Below are 18,648 nucleotides of genomic sequence, written 5' to 3'. Positions count from 1 at the left end.
AAAAAATATTTTAATTATTTTTTTAATTCAAAAATTTTTAAAAAAAATAAAAAGAGAAAAAAAAACACTGAAATCCTGTGTATATATATATATATATATATATATATATATATATATATATATATATATATATATATATATATATATATATAGGCAACAAACATTATCAACAGACACACTGAAGAGATTTATTATTAATTACTCATTATAACTATTGAGTTATATTATGTGTTCTAAATCCATCATATTTAAGCATAAATATTGACAAGGACTTCTAGATGATAGAATATGCAAGTAAAACATAACACAAACTCAAACTCTATTATTAAGCATAATCAATCAGATATCCAAACCCAAGTTGGATAGATTGTCAAGTATCTATTGTCATTCTATCAAAATATACAAAACCAACGAGCACTGGCTTTCATTATCAAACATAATTTACATGCTCTAACCTGACTTATATAGGTGGACTCATCACAATTACCCGATTTGATTCATCTCTAATCCTAAACAATTAAAGAGGCTACACAACAAACCAACCAACGAACATCTATGCAACTGCCAATCCAAATAAAATGAATTGGTTTTTTTTTTAATCTTTTGTCATATTCAAGTGAAACAAAAACTAAGGAGATGTGGGCAAAAAAATGCTTCACCCTTTCACCTCCCAAAATCCCTAGCCTAAAATATGTAAAATAAAGGGAAGAAAAATGAATAATGGGTGAATTAGGGACCGCTATCCTACACCTACAACCAAAGGAATGGGGTTATGAAGGATAAATCAAAGTGTTCCCCTTCATGGTGGGTTTCGGTTGAAGAATAAATTAGTTGATGTGAAGGCAGCATCCAATCTGCGGCTTCTTTGATTTCCCTTGATCTCCTAAGTGAAAATGGCTATTTACAGTTAACTGGAGTTTCAGGAAACTTCTGCAGCTCGCTGTCGCATCATTTCCATGACAGCAGCCCTTCGTCTTGATTCAGACTGTTGCTGTAGTCTTCTCAAGTGCTCTCTCAGATCTCTGGAAATGTTTGGAAAAGAAAGGACACCAGTTAACCCAGGCAGTAACCGCAAAGGGAGTGTTTGAAGGCAGTAAAAGAGGAAGAGATGTTTGGTACCTGCAGCGCGGCACGCTGCACTCGGATTTGTTACATGCTCGGGAATGGAGTTGGAGGAGATACCACATCCTTTTACATAAGAGGCAACCTCCTGAAGCGCGTGTTTTGCACTGTATTCCATGGCGGAAGAGGCTCTTAACTTTACGGCAGTTAGGATATTGGCACTGGGGGATCCGACACTGGGAGGCATGGACCAAGAGATCTAACATTTTCCTGAGCTGCAATAGATAAAAGAAGCAAATGAGATTAGTATAGCAAATAATTTGATGCATGTTATCTGTCAACAGAAAGCAAAGCAAGATCATCTTATTCAACTCGAATAGAAGAAAATGGCAAGTTTATCTATGAGAATGATAGCAAAAGGAAACATAAAAGGGGAATGGAAATAAATAAATAAATATATATATATATATATATATATATATATATATATATATATATATATATATAGGATTACCTGTAAAACACGGTTTTGTCGAGCTTCTTTGTTTTGTGCATCGCACTCAGCTGTCGATGGATGATTTGTTAACTTGTGGGGATGATCAATGCCACCTTCTTTCTGATAACATCCATTGCAGACATCAAAATCTGAACAAGTTTCACAATGCCAGCCTTGCCCAGTTTCGATGTCATGTTGGCAGACATTACAAGTCATGACAAAGGCTGGGGCAGTTGGATTATGGAGGTGATACAAAACCATCATTGAGGAATGCTTTGCTCGGCGAAGAGTGTCATATTGATAATGGTTCCCTTGACAAAGGCTCAAAAATGCCTGTCTGGTGTCAAAAAACTCACTCTCCAAGATCTCATCTTCATCCTTTGTATCCATCGTTACATCGTTTATTTCAATCTGAAAACATTATGTTACCAATATAAGTACCACGGGAATAAGCATAAGCAAACAAAACCACCAAATCAGCATGCACAAGAACATACCAAATGCAGTAAAAAGTACACAGGAAGAACAACTCACTGGACAAAGCACATGCTTGTCTTGAGAAGTTATTGGATGTCTTTCCCTTTCATCAAATCTCTGTTCCAATCCATTGCACCTAAATTCAAATCCATATAGTCAATTGAAGGATTTACAGAAACATCGAATTACATAAAAATCACTGAATCATATAAGACAATTTAACAAGATAAACAATGTAAATCATGTACAAGCTATTAGCCTGAAATACTAATAGACTAGATATAAATTTTGATTTGTAAGACTTGTACGCTCCCATCAAAACCATATTGGACAGCCTTGATCGAGTAAAAACCACCTTAATTAGACAGCCTTGATTGAGCAATATTCAAGTAATCAAAAGCCATAACAGCATCTGTTGCTCTATTTTGAGATTGGACATATTTTTCCATGAGAAATTTGAATTTTCAAGCCAAAGATAATTGATCAAGCATCTGAGTCCATTTGCAACCTAAAGCTTCTATATTGCTTTGCAGCATATAACTACTTGATAATATTTAAAGAAAAGAATTAAAAAGTGTTTGCAAGTGACATGTGATAGAGACATCCATAGTACAAGCGTTGTATGCGACCTCCTAGGTGCATGTATATGCAATTATGTTTAAATAAATATTTTAGGGGGTGCTTGGTTTGTGGAAGGGAATGGGATTAGGAATGAGATTCATTGAAGTAAGAATGGGAATGAGGAGTTTTGAATCCGTGGACCCCACCATTCCCATTCCCCCCATTTTACTTGGTAATGGCCAAATCCCATATTTGGGGGTTTGAATCCGTGGGCCCCACCATTCCCATTCCAAATATTAACATTCCAAACACTAACTTTCAATCCCTTTCCCATTCCTCATTTCCATTCCCTCCAACCAAGCACTCCCTTAGACTTTTCTATATCAAGAAATTTTTTTTTGAACAATTAATTAATATGTATTTTATGCCTGACCAAAGACATGGAATAATAAAGGCAAAGTGCCTAACATTCAATAGGGAAACAGGATTTATTGTACAAATGAGTTGAAGAGATATAACCAACAATAATTGTAGTTGTGAAGGATTACCATCATTGAATTACTTATAACGATCACATTACATGCTCTGTCACTAAGTTCTATTATAAACTATGAGTTTAGATTCATTTGCTCTCAAAGCTTTTAGAACTAAATTTAATGTTAAGAATGATCAAAATGTATCCTCCTATAAGATATCCATCATATAATCAAATTACATCAACCAATGAATCTTTCATTCTTGGTTTTTGGGTTCTTTGTGCTATGATTAAATGGAAAATAAACAGATTGCTTACCTTCTTCACGTCTAGTTATTTCAAAATATCTATTTAATTTGGATCAAACTAATATATTAGCTAGGTATACATTGCAAAATAAAATTAAAACAATATGTGACTGCTGAATTCATAGGTGGGCACATTGATATGGCAGCATCAGCCACATACAGTTTCATAAAACAATGGTTTGAAGAGTTTTGTGGGTCTCATAAGAATTTGGTTATGTTTCCAATAAGAGCAACTTAGGGTGAAACAATTCAGGTTTTACATTGTATGTAAACTCATGTAATTGTTTGACCCATAGGAGTTATCTTTCGGTACTATGATGACTCTTTTGGTACTAAAATAACAAACCACAAAAATGTAGCAATCTCCTACAGAAGCCTTTAGAAGATTCAAGCCTTTCAGAGTTTCAGTAGCATATAAATTGGTTACTCCAAGGTGTACATGAGGTCTAAATTGGTCACTCTTTGACAACATTGAAATTATATCAGTTCATTACAAAAAGTTGAAAAGTAAGCATCTGCAGCAAAAATAATATGTCAGGTATACCTTTGATTAATATACCAAGGAAACAAGTAAATGATGCTTCAAAGATGGCACTTACTTAGCACATAGTTGAAAATTTTTACATTGATTGCATACCCAGCGTGTCCCAGATACCATCAGTTCACAGCAATGCGTACAAGCATGCTGCAAATGAACCATGATAAAGTCTTCCTTCATAGGATATATGGTTTCACCAAGCTGCGTGAGAAAGAGAAGGAATAAATAGGATATTCACAACAATATTTAGTTTTTCAAAAGAAATGCAAGTTATCTGTGACAGAGATGAAAAGTTAAAAAAACAAAGTCCCACCACATTCTAATAATTAATCTAGGGTATGAAGAAGGTATAAAGCATTGACATGGGTATATGGCATGTATCTGATAAATAAATCTCAAATTGAGTGATACGGAAGTCAATTTGCTGCAGTAAAATTTTTGCCACCTAATTATACCAGACATTGGTCTATTGCAAATCACCATCATAAACATCAGTATAAATATCAAAATTCAATAAGCATTATGGAGATATTGAGATTAAACACAAGCAAAAAACCTGGAGCATCAGAAACAAGCAAGCAATAAATAAATAAGAACTCCATATGTGACAGAGAAACAGAGACATTATTGCTTTTTCGAGACATACTCTTCTAAAATTCTGATTGAAGCATTTGACATACATGTAGACCTCTCTAGCCAAATTAACAAATATAAAAGTTACTAAGTGCTTTAAAAATATACTGGAAAACTTAAAGTCAATGCGACTCTCAGACAAACCAACTAATATAAATGATAAACTTTGTATTACTTTTTTCATCAATATACCTGAAAAACAGGTATTCTCGCCTTGAATAATGTATTTGAACTATAGTCATATAGGTTAGTATTGCTGCTGGCAAATGAGTGCTTTTATCTCTGCACATTTTTGGCTATATTGACAAGTCGCCATTAAGAGATTCAGCAGTCGGGACAAGATTAGTAATTTATCTACTTTGCAACTGGACCATACAAGTTTCCTTGATGTTTAATCATATATGACCTTTAGAAAGTATGCTTTGAAGAAACAAGTACCATTACCTAAAGGGTATACTTTGAAGAAACAAGTACCGCGCATTGAAGAAACAAGTGCCACTACCTAAAATGATAGGCAACTAGCAAATAAGAGAAGCATAATACCTTTTGCATCAGCAAAGCATCCTTGGAAGCATTGCCAGAAAGGTCAATATGACCAGCAGCTTTCAAAGCCCTTTTTGATATGGTACTTTTAGTTTTCCCTTTCTTTTGTTGCTTCCTACTATCATCTTCTAGACAAAGTTGATTGATCATATCCTCTGCTGCACCAGGCCAGTAGTCTCCATCAAAATAAGGTAGACGAGCTGCTGTAACCTTAGTCTTGCACTCCCCAGTATTTACAAAGAAATGATCATATAAATTAGTGACATCAGCAACCACATTCTCCTTGGTAGCTTTCCGAAGCATTGCTAGATACCTGAGAAGACATAGTCAATGATGCATTAAGATTATCTCAAACAATACAATATTGGAAACATAATATTTTATTACAAAGCTTTAAACCATACCATTCACGTAGTTTGTCAGATTTTGGAGTCTTCTGAATCTCAGGGTGGCAATAAAGGATATAGTCTTCACCCTTAAGAGGAGGACAAGCCCAAATATAGCAACTGGTAAAACCACGTTTCTTACAATACTCAAGATATCCTATCTGATGTAAGAAGAGGAGAGGTTTCAATAATTGCATAATCAAATACATTTAATTATAAGAAAAAGTTGTAGGAAAATCATTAAAACAATTAGAATATAATACCAAAATTTCATGATAAACAACAGTGCGCAAAGCCTCTCCCGTCACTGATATCGTATCAGGTCTGAAATATTTCACTGAGTCTAGATATGAAAGATATACTCTCCGCTGGTTGGGGAAGGAACATTCTGAACCAAACTCTTGAACATACATGGCAAAGAGGCAAACTTCTACGCCTTCAATCTTCTGGAACAACAGTAGAGCCTGTACAAAATCTATGTGAGCACAACTCTACAAGTTGTCATGATATTTGAACTTATGCTGATGATAGGTGTAAAGATCATTTGAAATATTTAAAATATTGAACATACCTTGGATTTATAAGGAAATTCCTTTGGATAATTTTCTTCTTGAAATATCTCTAAAAACCGTCGCTTCACTTCCAGCTTTTTGTCAACTGATGAGACAACTCTAACTACAAGTCCTTCTGCACCCGGGACCTAGAATTTGCCACATATTTGAATTTTTTCAGGTAAAGAATTAAGAATAGGAATTGTTGTAAAAGAGAATTAACTATAAAAGGCAAACAAATTTAGAGAATGTTGTGATTACACTTACTAAAAGGTATACAAACAGATTGTTCCCCCAGCTCACGCTAATAAACATATCATCAAATTCAACTTAGGAATGACAAATTCTAACCAAGCATATAAACTTAAGTTGTTCCTTAGGCTTCACACATAAGCAAATAGGTCGATAATATAAAAAACATAAGCATTGCCTCTTCATCTTCTTCTATTGCTTTTTCTTCTTCGTCTCCTTCCCATTCATCCTCTTCTTTCCTCTCCATCACACCAAGTCCGCATAATCAACGTGTCAAGTTGTACGTCAGTATAAGTAAAAATTGGAGCAGAATCATCCCAAACGTGGGACCAAAATAGTAATAATTGTATAGATTGTGGCACAATCAAATACTTAATGTAAGCAATAAAACAAAATAAAAAGTAAATTACTCATTCCTTCTTTTCAGAGCTACAGTTGAGCAGCGATTGAAAATTGAAATGTTAAGATAGATGATGCAAATAAAAATAGGTCATTTTAAAATAATACCCCAATCCAATGTGTGGTTAAAGGTCTAAATTATATTTTATTTTGAATTTGGTTTGTCCTAAAATGAAATTTCATTTAATTTAAATTTTACTATTTCAGTCAAGTTTTAAAATCTCGAGACATGCCGGAGTTTCAATTTTTTACTGGAACAATAGTATTTCGGTATTTACTGGAACAATACATTTAGACTCTTTCACTCAGCATGGTACAAAATTTCAAACTATCATTCTAGTACATCTATCTTACTTTGTACGTTTTTAATAAAAACAAGTTATTAGAGCTAATAGTTTTTTACTTTGGTCTAAAATACAAAAAAAAATATTTTACTTATATTATTTCCATCACACCTAACCTAGTTAATATGAATTTTAATAAGAACAACCCATATTTTACTTTTACTATTTCTGAAAAAATCGAGCCTAGTCAGTATGAGTTTTAGTAAAAATAACTCATTGTAGAATGTGCAGCCTATATAAGGGCCTTCAACCCATGCTTCCATTGATTCAATAAATAGTTTAGAATTCCCTTTCATATTTCTTGTTTGTCTCGTAAGATTGCTAACTGAGACAAGAAATCCTATGAGATTGAGAAATGATGCATATAAATATTTTCTTGTCGTACACCAAGTAGTATCTACTATCGAGGGGTTGTGGATCAAAGTATTTGGACTATTAAGAACTAATAGGCACAAAGAAATGATAATGCTAAGACATTGCGTTAACTAGAAATGATAAAATAAAAATATCTAATAAATGATGAAATGAGAATATGGTAGCTGGTATATGGATATGCTTAAAGGAGAACAATATGACATATAGTTAGGAAGAATTGAATCTGTTAGAGTGAAGGAGTAAGGCAAACCAAATAAAACTTTAGTGTGATTTAATTGATTGGAATATTACTAATAACATAGATTTGCATAAACCTCAATGGGCAAGATTCGTGTAGATGACCCCAAATAATTGGGAACATACAGCTAGATGAAGACTATTATTGTTTTTATAAGATTTTTAGCTTGTAACAATCAAATATTTATATGATTATAATGAAATCATCACTGACTTGAGTGAGTAATTTAATTGATTGCACCTAATGAAATTAACTTCAATTCAAAAATTACTAATAGTGAATGGTGGATCTAGGATAAAAATGATTCTTTTTTGAAGGGGAGGCAATTTTCCTGAAATTTATATTTTTCAACTTCCACTCAGCAAAACCTTTCTCCTACTACTAAACAACAAAAAATAAGCCACCCTTATCCAAAATATGTTCAGTTAAATGCATGGAGTCTTAAGACATGTATATCAATAGCCACATGAACCTTCTTGATATAACTATTAAATTGATAAAAGAATTATTCAAATAAGATGGTAGTCTATCAATTGATGGGAAGATCAGGTTAATTAACATGTGACTGTATTCGGAGTCATAACTGCCAAGCATAAGACCCAGATACGGAAGGAGTTTTAGTAAAAAATAAAAAAGATAGAGTAGGGAATTAGTCATCGGAATAACCTCCTCTATGTTTTTGCCAAGCAGTCTAGCTCTATCCATTCTCTCTTGCTTGAGTCGCTTGAAGAGTCGTTGTTCTATGTGATCACTGAGGATTGTTGTTGGAAGATCTTTTGCACCGAGAACAGCACTCTGGGGTAAAGGTTTGTGTTCACCATTTTCTATCTCCTTTACATAACAATTTGGGCAAGTATATTCAGCTTGGCCTCTCTCATTTCTTCGGCCATTAAAGAGAGAGCATATTTGATGTTGCCAAGCTTCACATTTATCACATTGTACCCACTACATGAAACATCAGGAGATAAAGCATAATCACAAAAAGATAAAAGGAAGAACAAAATACATATTTTGAAAGAAAAATAAGAAAATCAAGATCTACGGTCTCAAGATTTTACCCATTCTTCTGTTTCCTCATCATTTTTCTTCTTTTCAAGCTTTGCCTTGAGAAGTGTAGAGCCTTCAACTGCTATAGTATCACTACGAGCCTCATTATAGCATGGGATGCAAAAGTAGTGACGGGTTTCACCACTTCCAACTGTGTAGTACATAGCATTCCGCTTTATCCTTGCACCACATATTGAACAATATAGTGGAGTTGGATCAAATGTAAGCTTTTCCACTGCACAAAGTTGACACGAATTCTCATTCATTGAGTGTCCTATTGCTTGATTCTTTTCAGCTTTAGCCTTACTCTGTGACAGCCAATTTTGAAGATATGAGAAAAAATTGCAAATAAATAAATAAATAATGCGGTAGAAATGTTTCTAATAGCTTTCATACTGTGGCATTATTTATCACACAGAAAGAATATAGTAGGTAAGCAACACAAGAAATTTAGCAGCTAAAAATGCTTCCAAGCAGCCTGATACCACCAACGAGAAATAGAAATGTGATTGGAAAGACAACTAGCCTAGTGTTTACTTCTACAAAGTAATGTCTATAACACAAGCAATGTGAAGATCCAACAATAACCATGAAAGATATAATGCATAACTAATCAAGTCCTCTCCTAATAAAGAAATTTTATAAGTGCAGAAAAATAAGAACAGGATATCCAGAGATTATTTTACTAATTTGTACAAATTCCTTTTGCTTTTTTGCATTCTTTTCTCAAGATAGCCTGAGCTAAAAAAAACTTTGTATCCAAACCCAAACAAGCATATCATATTTTGCTATGTAAAATATGCCAAAGATACATGATGGAGAAAACAACATTATAGTTTCTGAAAGCCCAAACAAATATAGTCTACTAATCATCATAATTTTGAGGAAGTAATTTGATAAAACTTTATGATGATAGCAACAGATTTTGATTGTTCAACAGCTAACCTGGCCATCCCATCGCCTCAGACTATGAATATGGTCCCTGATTTGTTCTGGAGTGAATAGCTCAGTTAAGGAAACACCTTTTATCTTTGGCTTCCCTGATTTACTTGCAGTTGCCTGATCAGTTGACTTCTCAAAGTTTTCCTGCTTGATATCATTTCTTGCCTGATCAATCTTCTCTTCAACCATCAAGGTTTCTTGCTTAACAATACACTTAACATGATTAGAAGCATTAGATTTCATATCAATTATTTTAATCTGGTTTTGTTCAATGCCACTTCCATTGGTTGTGAATTTTTCGTGTCCAGTGCTAATGAATTGTTCAGTCTTTGTATCAAAAGTTTCACATTTAACGGACATGACCATGTCAGTTTGTTTGCAATTCTGAAACTGTGCTTCCTGGAAGCCATATGAATTGTCCTTAGAAGAATGCAAGGCTGCAGATGATCCATTGTTAGTAACAAGAAGAGATGCATGCTGAATTTTCCTGCATTTAGCCAGCTTATCATCAGACAGTTCAGCAATCGCTCCATCTCTCTTGATCCTACCATTGTCAACATCCATCTGGCTTCCTGGTACAACATCAGCTAAAGCACAGGTAAGTTGCATCGTTGTGAACCTAGACTCCATATCACCAGTGATTTCATTAGAATCTCTTCCCTTGCTTGTAGTATTGGAGGCAACAGCCTGACTCTCTGAACCAGCATCAGATAAAGCACGAGCAGGTATTCTACAAGATGCCATAAGGCTATGAACCGACACACATACAGGGCAATTAGCTGCTCGGCAATAATGAAAATGATGAAGAAGGACCCTACTAGGCTTACAGCGGGCATATTCACATGAGTCACTATCGCAGCAGCGTATGTGAGTTATTAACTCTTGTACTCTTAAGCAATTAACTTCTGGGCATTGACCCTTTGGAGAAGGGCAACGCCGAGCATGGTGCAAAAACAACAACCACCTAATTTGCTTCAGATAATTCGATTTACCTACAGATTCCTCCAGGCCAGGAGCTAATCTGCTAGAAAAATGGGGCATCATTGTAGCAGCGCTGGCATTACATCCCTGAAGGGACATGTGAGGTTGCTGAACTTCATTTTTAACTGTGATTTTCTGATGAAATTCCGAAGGCTCTTCACTTGAAAGCTTATTCAGCACTTGTACCCCTCGTGAAGGTTGAAGTTGAAATTGGTCCCTTGTTTGGGATTCACTAGACTGGTTGTTGATACACCTTTGAAAATTATCAACCAAAACATTTGGGTGCAATGATTGTTGTGAACCCTGTGGAATCTGAACAAGAAAATCTTCAGACCCAGATAACGGGTTGACAAATTGTGCTCTAGAATGGACATCAAAAAAATTAGATTGTGATTCTGATGCTTGGATCTGCTGGGAAACTTGTGAATGCAATGCCCCAGAAGGGGTCATAAGTTCATGCCCTGGCATTTGCTCATCTAAAGAAGTTCCTGAAGTCTGTCTCAGTGTGTCAGGTGGTAACGATATTTGGTTTTGTTGACTTTGCTGCTGCTGTTGCTGTTGTAACAATAGCAGTTTAGTTTGGTTTTGAAAGAACTGAGGATAAGATGAACTAACTTGTTGCTGAGATTGCTGCACCTGTGATTGTGATTGCAATACCTCATTTGTCAATTGTGATGCATTTAGATTAAATTTTTGTGAAGGATCAATTGTGTGAGGCCTTATTTGTGTGTACTGTGGATTTAAATTTGTTTGATGGTGTAGCAAGCTTGGATTTGTTCCCACTCTTGTTTGCAAACTACCACTGTTGAGATTATTCATAGCAGATAATACAGATGAACCATGGCCATGATCATTATCAGATCCTGATATATCAGTTACTTTCATAGCATAAACATTGACTCCACTAGACAACATTTGCTCAGACAATGGCACTGCATACATTACAACAGTATTACAATTTATAAGGTACACTTCCAGAAACAAAGTAGGTGCAGCAAATTTGCATGAAGATTGTTGTATACGCATAAGAAAGTAAAATCACTGCCAGTCTGTTGACCCAAGATACAGGTAGATTCAGTTTAACATGGTGCTCAGTTGAACATAGAATCTCCTCCACGTAGTACCTCCAAGGTTAACAATAATGACATTAAAATTTATTTTTGCATTTACTATGTATCAAGAAATTGACAGAAAATTTAATAATATTGTTTGCTTTTTCCAGTATTCATAGGTAAATATATAACTGCATTAAAAAATCAGGTACTCAATTTCCTGATTGATTGTTGGACTCTAAGATTACTAACAAGGAGATAACATAAAAAACATGTTATGAACAAAAATGGGATATTGTTTAAGCACACATGCATAAATTAAGTCTAAAAACCACCATAGCATTCCACCACTTGATCCACACATAAATACAATATCACATAAACGATTAGATCCTGGATATGTACAATCTGATTACTAGTACGAAGACAGCATAAAAAATCAAAAGGTATCTGGAAAATGGAAAACTCAGGATAACAGATTCTCATACTGATAGCATTACCTGGCATTCTAGATTGGTGTATTTGCTGATCAAAGTGCTGTTGCATAGGCCCAGTCTTTATCAATCCCTCTAAATTAGTAGACCTGTTAAATTGCACGTTGCTCCCAACTGAATCCAGACCACTATTTATGACTCCATTTGGCATGCTATGCAGTAAAGTCTTCTGCAGATTATTTGACCTGATACCAGAATCAATCTGCCCTCCTAAACTATGTAATAAGTGGTTGCTTGGGTTTCCAACATTCCTTGTCTGTTGTAATTCCGAAGGTATTGTAGAATCACACCTGGAAAGATTAATTGCATTAGAAGATTCTGAGACTAAGGATACAGCCTGTGGATCTACATATCCTGGTGTTGGAATCATCTGACTAGATTGCCTTGGCATGCCAGTGGAGTTTGAATGCATTATATTTCTTACACCTGAACCAAGAGGAAAGTCAGTACCTTGTCTCCGATGGCAATTGGAAACTGCACAGAAGAAAAAGTCTCATCCCTGTACATATGAAACCAAAGAGAGGCAAACGGCAAATAAAAAAGATGGAATACGCAGACTGAATTACCATTAGCCAAATGAATTGAGGAATTGACATCAGTCAGACCATTCCCGGTTGGTTGCAAATTTCCCACACTTGTTGCTGGAGAACATTCAACACTTGAACTACTAATTTTGGGCTTCTCAACTGAACCAGATATTATTGATTGTACATTTCTATTTTGCTGTATCCTAGGCATTGGAATCATCATGCCAGGGGTAGAAGAAGATCTAACTTGCTGTGATGCACGTTGTTTTCTGTTAGAAATACTCCTTATAACGGCAAAGAAGCGATTTTCATCCGACTCCGTATACAAAGTCAAATACTCATCCTGGCCAAAGTTCAATGCGTATTGCAAAACTTGTAAGGGTTAGCATAGGAAAGAAAATGATGACTATACCGAATAAAATAAAAATAGAAAAAGGAGAGAAAGAGAGAACCTTTAGCATTAAAGTCAACAAAGAGGCCTGTGATAGACCTACTATACTTAAAAATACCATGGATTTGGACTTCAAGATATTGAGATAAATTGAAACTGTCAAGAAAATTAATATCTTCGTAAAGTAGAAATGATACCTTTGTTCCAGTATCTCTGAACATACATTCTTCCAAGCGTTTGACTATTTCTGGTAACTTATGCAGCCAGTCATTAGACTGGCTTCTTCTTTGAAGAATATTGTGACTGCAACAAGTGAAATATTTCTAAAACTAGTCACAACTTTTGACAATAGCAAATATTTGATTATCTAAATGAAATTTGTATAAATATTCCTAACATTAATAATTTAATATAATAATGCAAATCATGAACATCCATCCTGCATTAACTATAAACAGTTTTTTCATTTCAAGATTCCTACATCCTTGCATAATGATAACATTTTGTAAGGAAATTACTGTTGAAGAAAGTTGTAACCATTTAGCATTGCCTAACATGCTATGTGCTAGTCAAGGCAATCTTGCTCTGTTCGATTGAGATAACAAAATTGCATCCCTTTGTCCTCACATTATAGAGTAAGGTTACTTTAAAAAGACAATGATGACTAATCCAAGAGAATTTATTAGTATAAGCCATGGTTTAAAGTGTCGTGCCGAGACGATCGAAACGGGCGAAACATCTCGTTCCACTCGGCGACCGGCACTGACACGACCCCGACACCAGACCCACTACAGCTGCGACGTGTTGCGACCCCGTGGTCACAACAGAGGGGTCACTCGACCCCACAACAGCGGCAGAGGGGTCGCATAATCCTTCCACTGCCGCCGCGGAGGCATTGTGTGACCCTACAGTCGTTGTAGAGGGGTCGCACGGCCAACGCGGTCGCCCCGAAGGAGTCACGCAATCCCCGTGGCCATGGCTGAGGGGTCGTGCCACCCCGCGGCAGTGCCAAAGTCATGCAGGCTCGCGAGTGGTGTCGGATTTCAGAATTTTTTTAATTAAACTTAGGTTAATTATTTTAATCAACTCCTAGCTATGATGGAGATAATCTTAAGAGGTTTTATTAAACCCTAATAAAATTATCTAATTAATTTTATATTTCATTTATTTTAATTTAAAAATTATAATAAATTTTTTATTTATTTATTTATCTATTTTCATATCTTTTCCTTTCTTAAAAGATTATTTTTATATTGCTTATTTTTTAAATATTTATGTTAAATAGTTTAGTTTTTAATTAATATATTTTATATTTAAAAAATACCGAAACTATATCGGCACGGCATGACACGACACCGAAATCATATCGTTCCGATCTAGGACCGAAACCTCGGCACGGGTCGAAATTTTAAACCTTGGTATAAGCATACTATGGCTCTTTCACTACCAAGATCAACAAAAAAAAATAGTGAAAAAAAAACATTAGATATGTTAAACCTTTACTTTTTGGCATGTTAGTTTTATTTTATTTGTATTGCCACAACCTATGTGCTAATTAAGAAGGAAAAAATTAGAGGAAAATATGCTAAAGCATTGCAACATCAGCTTCCTGAATGAAGGTAAGGAAATTTAGTGAAAAAAATAAAGAGGGCAAAGAAACTGATAAAAGGTGTGCTAAAAAAGGAAGAGCAAGAAAGAGAAAAACAAGGAAGACAGTGATTATTATGTTGCTCACTGTCCATGTTCTACATTATCAATTCTAAAAAACCATCTATTTTAAGAAACAAAGAAGCATAAAACTTATTGCCTACTTTGGCATTGTTATAGTAGCAAAGATAGTCACTCGACTGATATGGGAGGTAGTTGAAATTGAACATTTTATAGAGGTAGTTTTAGGTGACGTTTGGTTCTCTCCTAGGAATCAGAATGAGAATAGGCATGAGCTTGGGTATCATTCTTAAAAATAATATTTGGTTAGTTGAATATTTTCAATCGGAATGAACCAAAATTTCCATTTTTACCCTTAAAGGAAAATAAGAGAAAAAATTATATGGAAGAGAAAGTTGAATGTGAGAGAAACATATGATGAGAGAGAATGATGAGAGAGAAAGTGTGATGGGAAAATGAAGAGAGAGAAAGTGTGATGAGAAAAAATGAGGAGAGAGAGCGTGATAGGAGAGATTGAAAAGAGAAAAAGTATGATGAGAGAGAAAGTGTGTTGAGAGAGAAAGAGTGATGGGAAAACTGAAGAGAGATAAAGTGTGATGAGAGAAAATGAGAGATTGAGGAGAGAAAGTATGATGAGAAAATGTGACGAGAGAGAAAGTGTGATGTGAAAAAATGAAGAGAGGGAAAGTGTGATGAGAGAAAATGAGGAGAGAGTGTGTGATGGAAGAAAATGAAGAGAGAGAAAGTTTGATGAGAGAAAATACGGAGAGAGAGTATGATAGGAGAGATTGAGGAGAGAGAAAATATGATGAAAAAATAAGGAGAGAATGAAGAGAGAGAAAATAATGAGAGAGTATGTATGATGAGAGAGAATACCGAGAGAAAATGGTAGAGAATGTGTGTTGAGAGAGAGTGTGATGGAAGAAAATGAAGAGAGAGAAAGTGTGATGAGATAAAATATAGAGAGAGAGTATGGTAAGAGAGATTGAGGAGAGAGAAAAAAAAAAGGACAGCTCGGTGCACGAAACTCCCGCTATGCGGAGTCCCGGGGAAGGATCCATTGTACGCAGCCTTGCCCTGCCTTTTGCAAGAGGTCGTTTCTAGGATTCGAACCCGTGACCTTTTGGTCACAAAACAACAACTTTACCGTTGCTCCAAGGCTCCCCTTCATTAAGGAGAGAGAAAGTATAATGAAAAAAATAAGGAGAGAGAAATAATGAGAGAGAGTGTATGATGAGAGAGAATACAGAGAGAAAATGGTAGAGAATATGTGATGATAGAATGAGGAGAGAGAAAGTATGATGAGAGAGAACAAGGAGAGAGAGTGAAATGAAAGAAAAATTGAACAAATATACTAAGGGTATTTTCGTCCCAAACTTAATTCTTATTCTCATTCTATCAAAATCCAAGGGAGAGGGTGGGTTTCATACATACCCAAGTTTTTGGATTTCATTCCAAAATTTTGATTCCATTCCCATCAACTAAACACAAGGTTTGGGAATGAATCCATTCCCTCATTCCTAAACCTCTAAACCAAACGCCACCTTAATTCTAATTTGCAAGGAATGAACATCTAGGCAAAACTTGAACATTACTAATAATATAGCAAAATAGCCTTAAATTGAGTTCACTGGCGGATAAATTCATGCATCAACTGCCAGATAGTTGTAAGTTGGAACAAATGCCTTTTTGCCACTGTGAGCGCCTTGAAAATGCTCACCTAGAAGTTCTTATCGGATGCTCAACTAGGTGGCAATGGAATGTAGTGGTCTTGACAATCCTTAAGTGATTTGAGTTGCAACCTTGAGTTGCATGTACTAGTGCCTTTTGATATTGTTGGACAAAAATTGATATAGTCAAGTTGCAATCATTTAGATATGCCTGCACATGCTTATTTGTGTGCAAGAGCCAGTTGCCTCCAACCAGACATGATTCGCCCAAAATGACCATAGCTCAGCTGAAGTGCCGTGACTTGTGGAAATGTCCACTCCAGAAGTAGTAGATCATGAGATCTTTAGGTAAGTACAGGTAGAACTTTAAGTACTCTACCCATGTTTTAAGCAAGAGATTGTGTGCCAATATGCTGATGTCCCACTGCATGGCATCTGCACCTAACAGACCTGTGCCTCTTCCCTATTGGCTAAATGATGTAGCAGGTATGCAAACTGATTTTTGCAATAGCCAAAAAAGACTATCATGAAGAGTTAAACATTAACTGCCTATACATTACCATCCCTTTTAGATATGCTCCATGGGTTGAATTTAAATCCTTCAGGTTCATTATAATTCAAATTCTAGAGTTTAATAAACCGATAGTAGAATTATAATTACTTGCAATTTGAACGTGAACATGTGTAAGTACATTCATTGCGTCAGTTGCCAGGTTAGTCAAGCTGGACTAATAATAAAGTATTTCAAGATATAGGACGAATAGCTTACATTTTTTGCTGCATTCTTATACGGAGTTGCAGAAATTCAGAATCCACCTTTCGAGGATCAATATTCTGCATTTGAGATGCCATTGAATTGTTGATCTGCTGGGGCAGACCGGGCATTTGCAAGCCAGTTTGAGAAGCCGCCTGTCCAGATATATGAGCATTGGATTTCATAGCCTTCTATCCACATGCAAATTTATGATTACTGTCTAGACTTATTGCTTGAAATCCCAGTAAGTAACAGAGTGATGCCAATCAGAAACTGGCGTTAGATCATGTGGAACAGTAAAAGGGCCTACAACAAATTTGAAGAGCATAATAACTTACCATCATTCATAGAAAACATAAGTAAAGCCTCTTAAAAGAAATTGAGTAGAATAATCACCTATGAATGTGAGATAATAATGATAACAAAACGGATGCGACCAAAAAACCTCCTTGCTCTGCTCCCCTCATCTTAAATTCAGTGCAATTAGTCCATTTGAAGCTTGTCAAATTGAAAAGAAAAAAAGGAAGAAATAAAAGTGCTGCTTTATTTGGGAACCAATCAGAACTCTTTGAAAATCTGCACTCAAGAACAACAGGAGTAAGATGAATATAGTTACCAGAAGTCGTGCAATAACACAGAAAAATAGGAGGAAATAATCGGATGGAATCACATTGGCCTCTTCGTTCGATTTGCAATGAACAAACTGCTCAAAGTTATAATTTACATTCAAAGAACAAAACAATCAAACCAAGTAATCAAGTTCATATTGTGTCCGACAATATAAAGAGAGCAACAGACAAAGCCCTAATGTGCCAAAGGCCGACCAAATTCCACAACCGATAAAAAGAGACATCGATAAAAGAGAATCAGCAAAGTAACTAACCTATACGGCTAGACCGGCATCCCGATTGGTAAATAGTGAAACTTTAGGTCTTGTTTCAGCGTTACGAACCCATCGGCCAATCCAATCTCACCCCTGAACTTCCTTCTTCCCGCCGTCAGCCTCCTCCCGTCCTTGATCTCGCTTCCCCGCTCGCTGCCGCCGATTGCAGGATCGACGCGTCGGCCGTCGAACGAAGTTTAAGAAGTTCGCCTCGCGATTTCACTCGCCGCTGCTCCAAGAACGCCGCTTGCGATGGATTTGGGAGCCCCCGAAGCTGCAGATCCTTCGATTTAGATTTCGTCGACGCTCATTTCCGAATCCATCACGTCACACGCAACGGAATCCATGAACCGAACGGAATCGCGGTGAATCGATACGACTCGGCTCGACCAATTTGGCCCGATCAAAAATTACTAAAGAAATTTGAAAATGTTAAATTATTAATAATGTCAATTATAATTTTTTTAAAAAAAATAAAACAAATATATAAGATATTTTACCTAACCACGTTTTATAAGATTTTTTAAATAAAAAATTAAAAGAATTAAAAATATTTATATAGATGAGTATATAAATTAACCACATAATATACTGTATATTT

The 18,648-nt window shown here is 35.6% G+C and overlaps 1 protein-coding gene across 6 annotated transcripts; it reads right to left on the bottom strand.

The window, feature by feature from the left end:
- Positions 1-302: 302 nt before the first annotated feature.
- Positions 303-18,440, bottom strand: LOC122025691 (histone acetyltransferase HAC1-like). Of its 6 annotated transcripts, XM_042584531.1 has the most exons (19): positions 18,048-18,440; positions 17,561-17,740; positions 17,180-17,470; positions 13,270-13,375; positions 12,721-13,024; positions 12,161-12,628; positions 11,245-11,540; positions 9,631-11,163; positions 8,697-8,993; positions 8,305-8,583; positions 6,051-6,179; positions 5,743-5,943; positions 5,498-5,640; positions 5,094-5,406; positions 3,979-4,118; positions 2,093-2,171; positions 1,577-1,969; positions 1,120-1,337; positions 303-1,022 (listed from the first exon to the last, which is right to left on the bottom strand). In XM_042584531.1, the coding sequence occupies exons 3-19, from the start codon at positions 17,347-17,349 to the stop codon at positions 920-922; spliced, it is 5,172 nt and encodes a 1,723-aa protein (XP_042440465.1). In that variant the 5' UTR covers positions 17,350-17,470; positions 17,561-17,740; positions 18,048-18,440; the 3' UTR covers positions 303-919. The 6 variants fall into 6 exon arrangements, with proteins under 6 accessions (XP_042440465.1, XP_042440462.1, XP_042440464.1 ...); XM_042584528.1 differs by having other exon boundaries at positions 9,631-11,540; XM_042584530.1 differs by having other exon boundaries at positions 9,631-11,540; positions 12,161-12,580.
- Between the last annotated feature and the right edge of the window lie 208 nt (positions 18,441-18,648).

This window comes from Zingiber officinale, chromosome 9B (assembly GCF_018446385.1).
Source record: "Zingiber officinale cultivar Zhangliang chromosome 9B, Zo_v1.1, whole genome shotgun sequence".
NCBI classification, from domain to species: Eukaryota; Viridiplantae; Streptophyta; class Magnoliopsida; order Zingiberales; family Zingiberaceae; genus Zingiber; species Zingiber officinale.
This window is presented reverse-complemented; position numbering and strand designations above follow the sequence as displayed.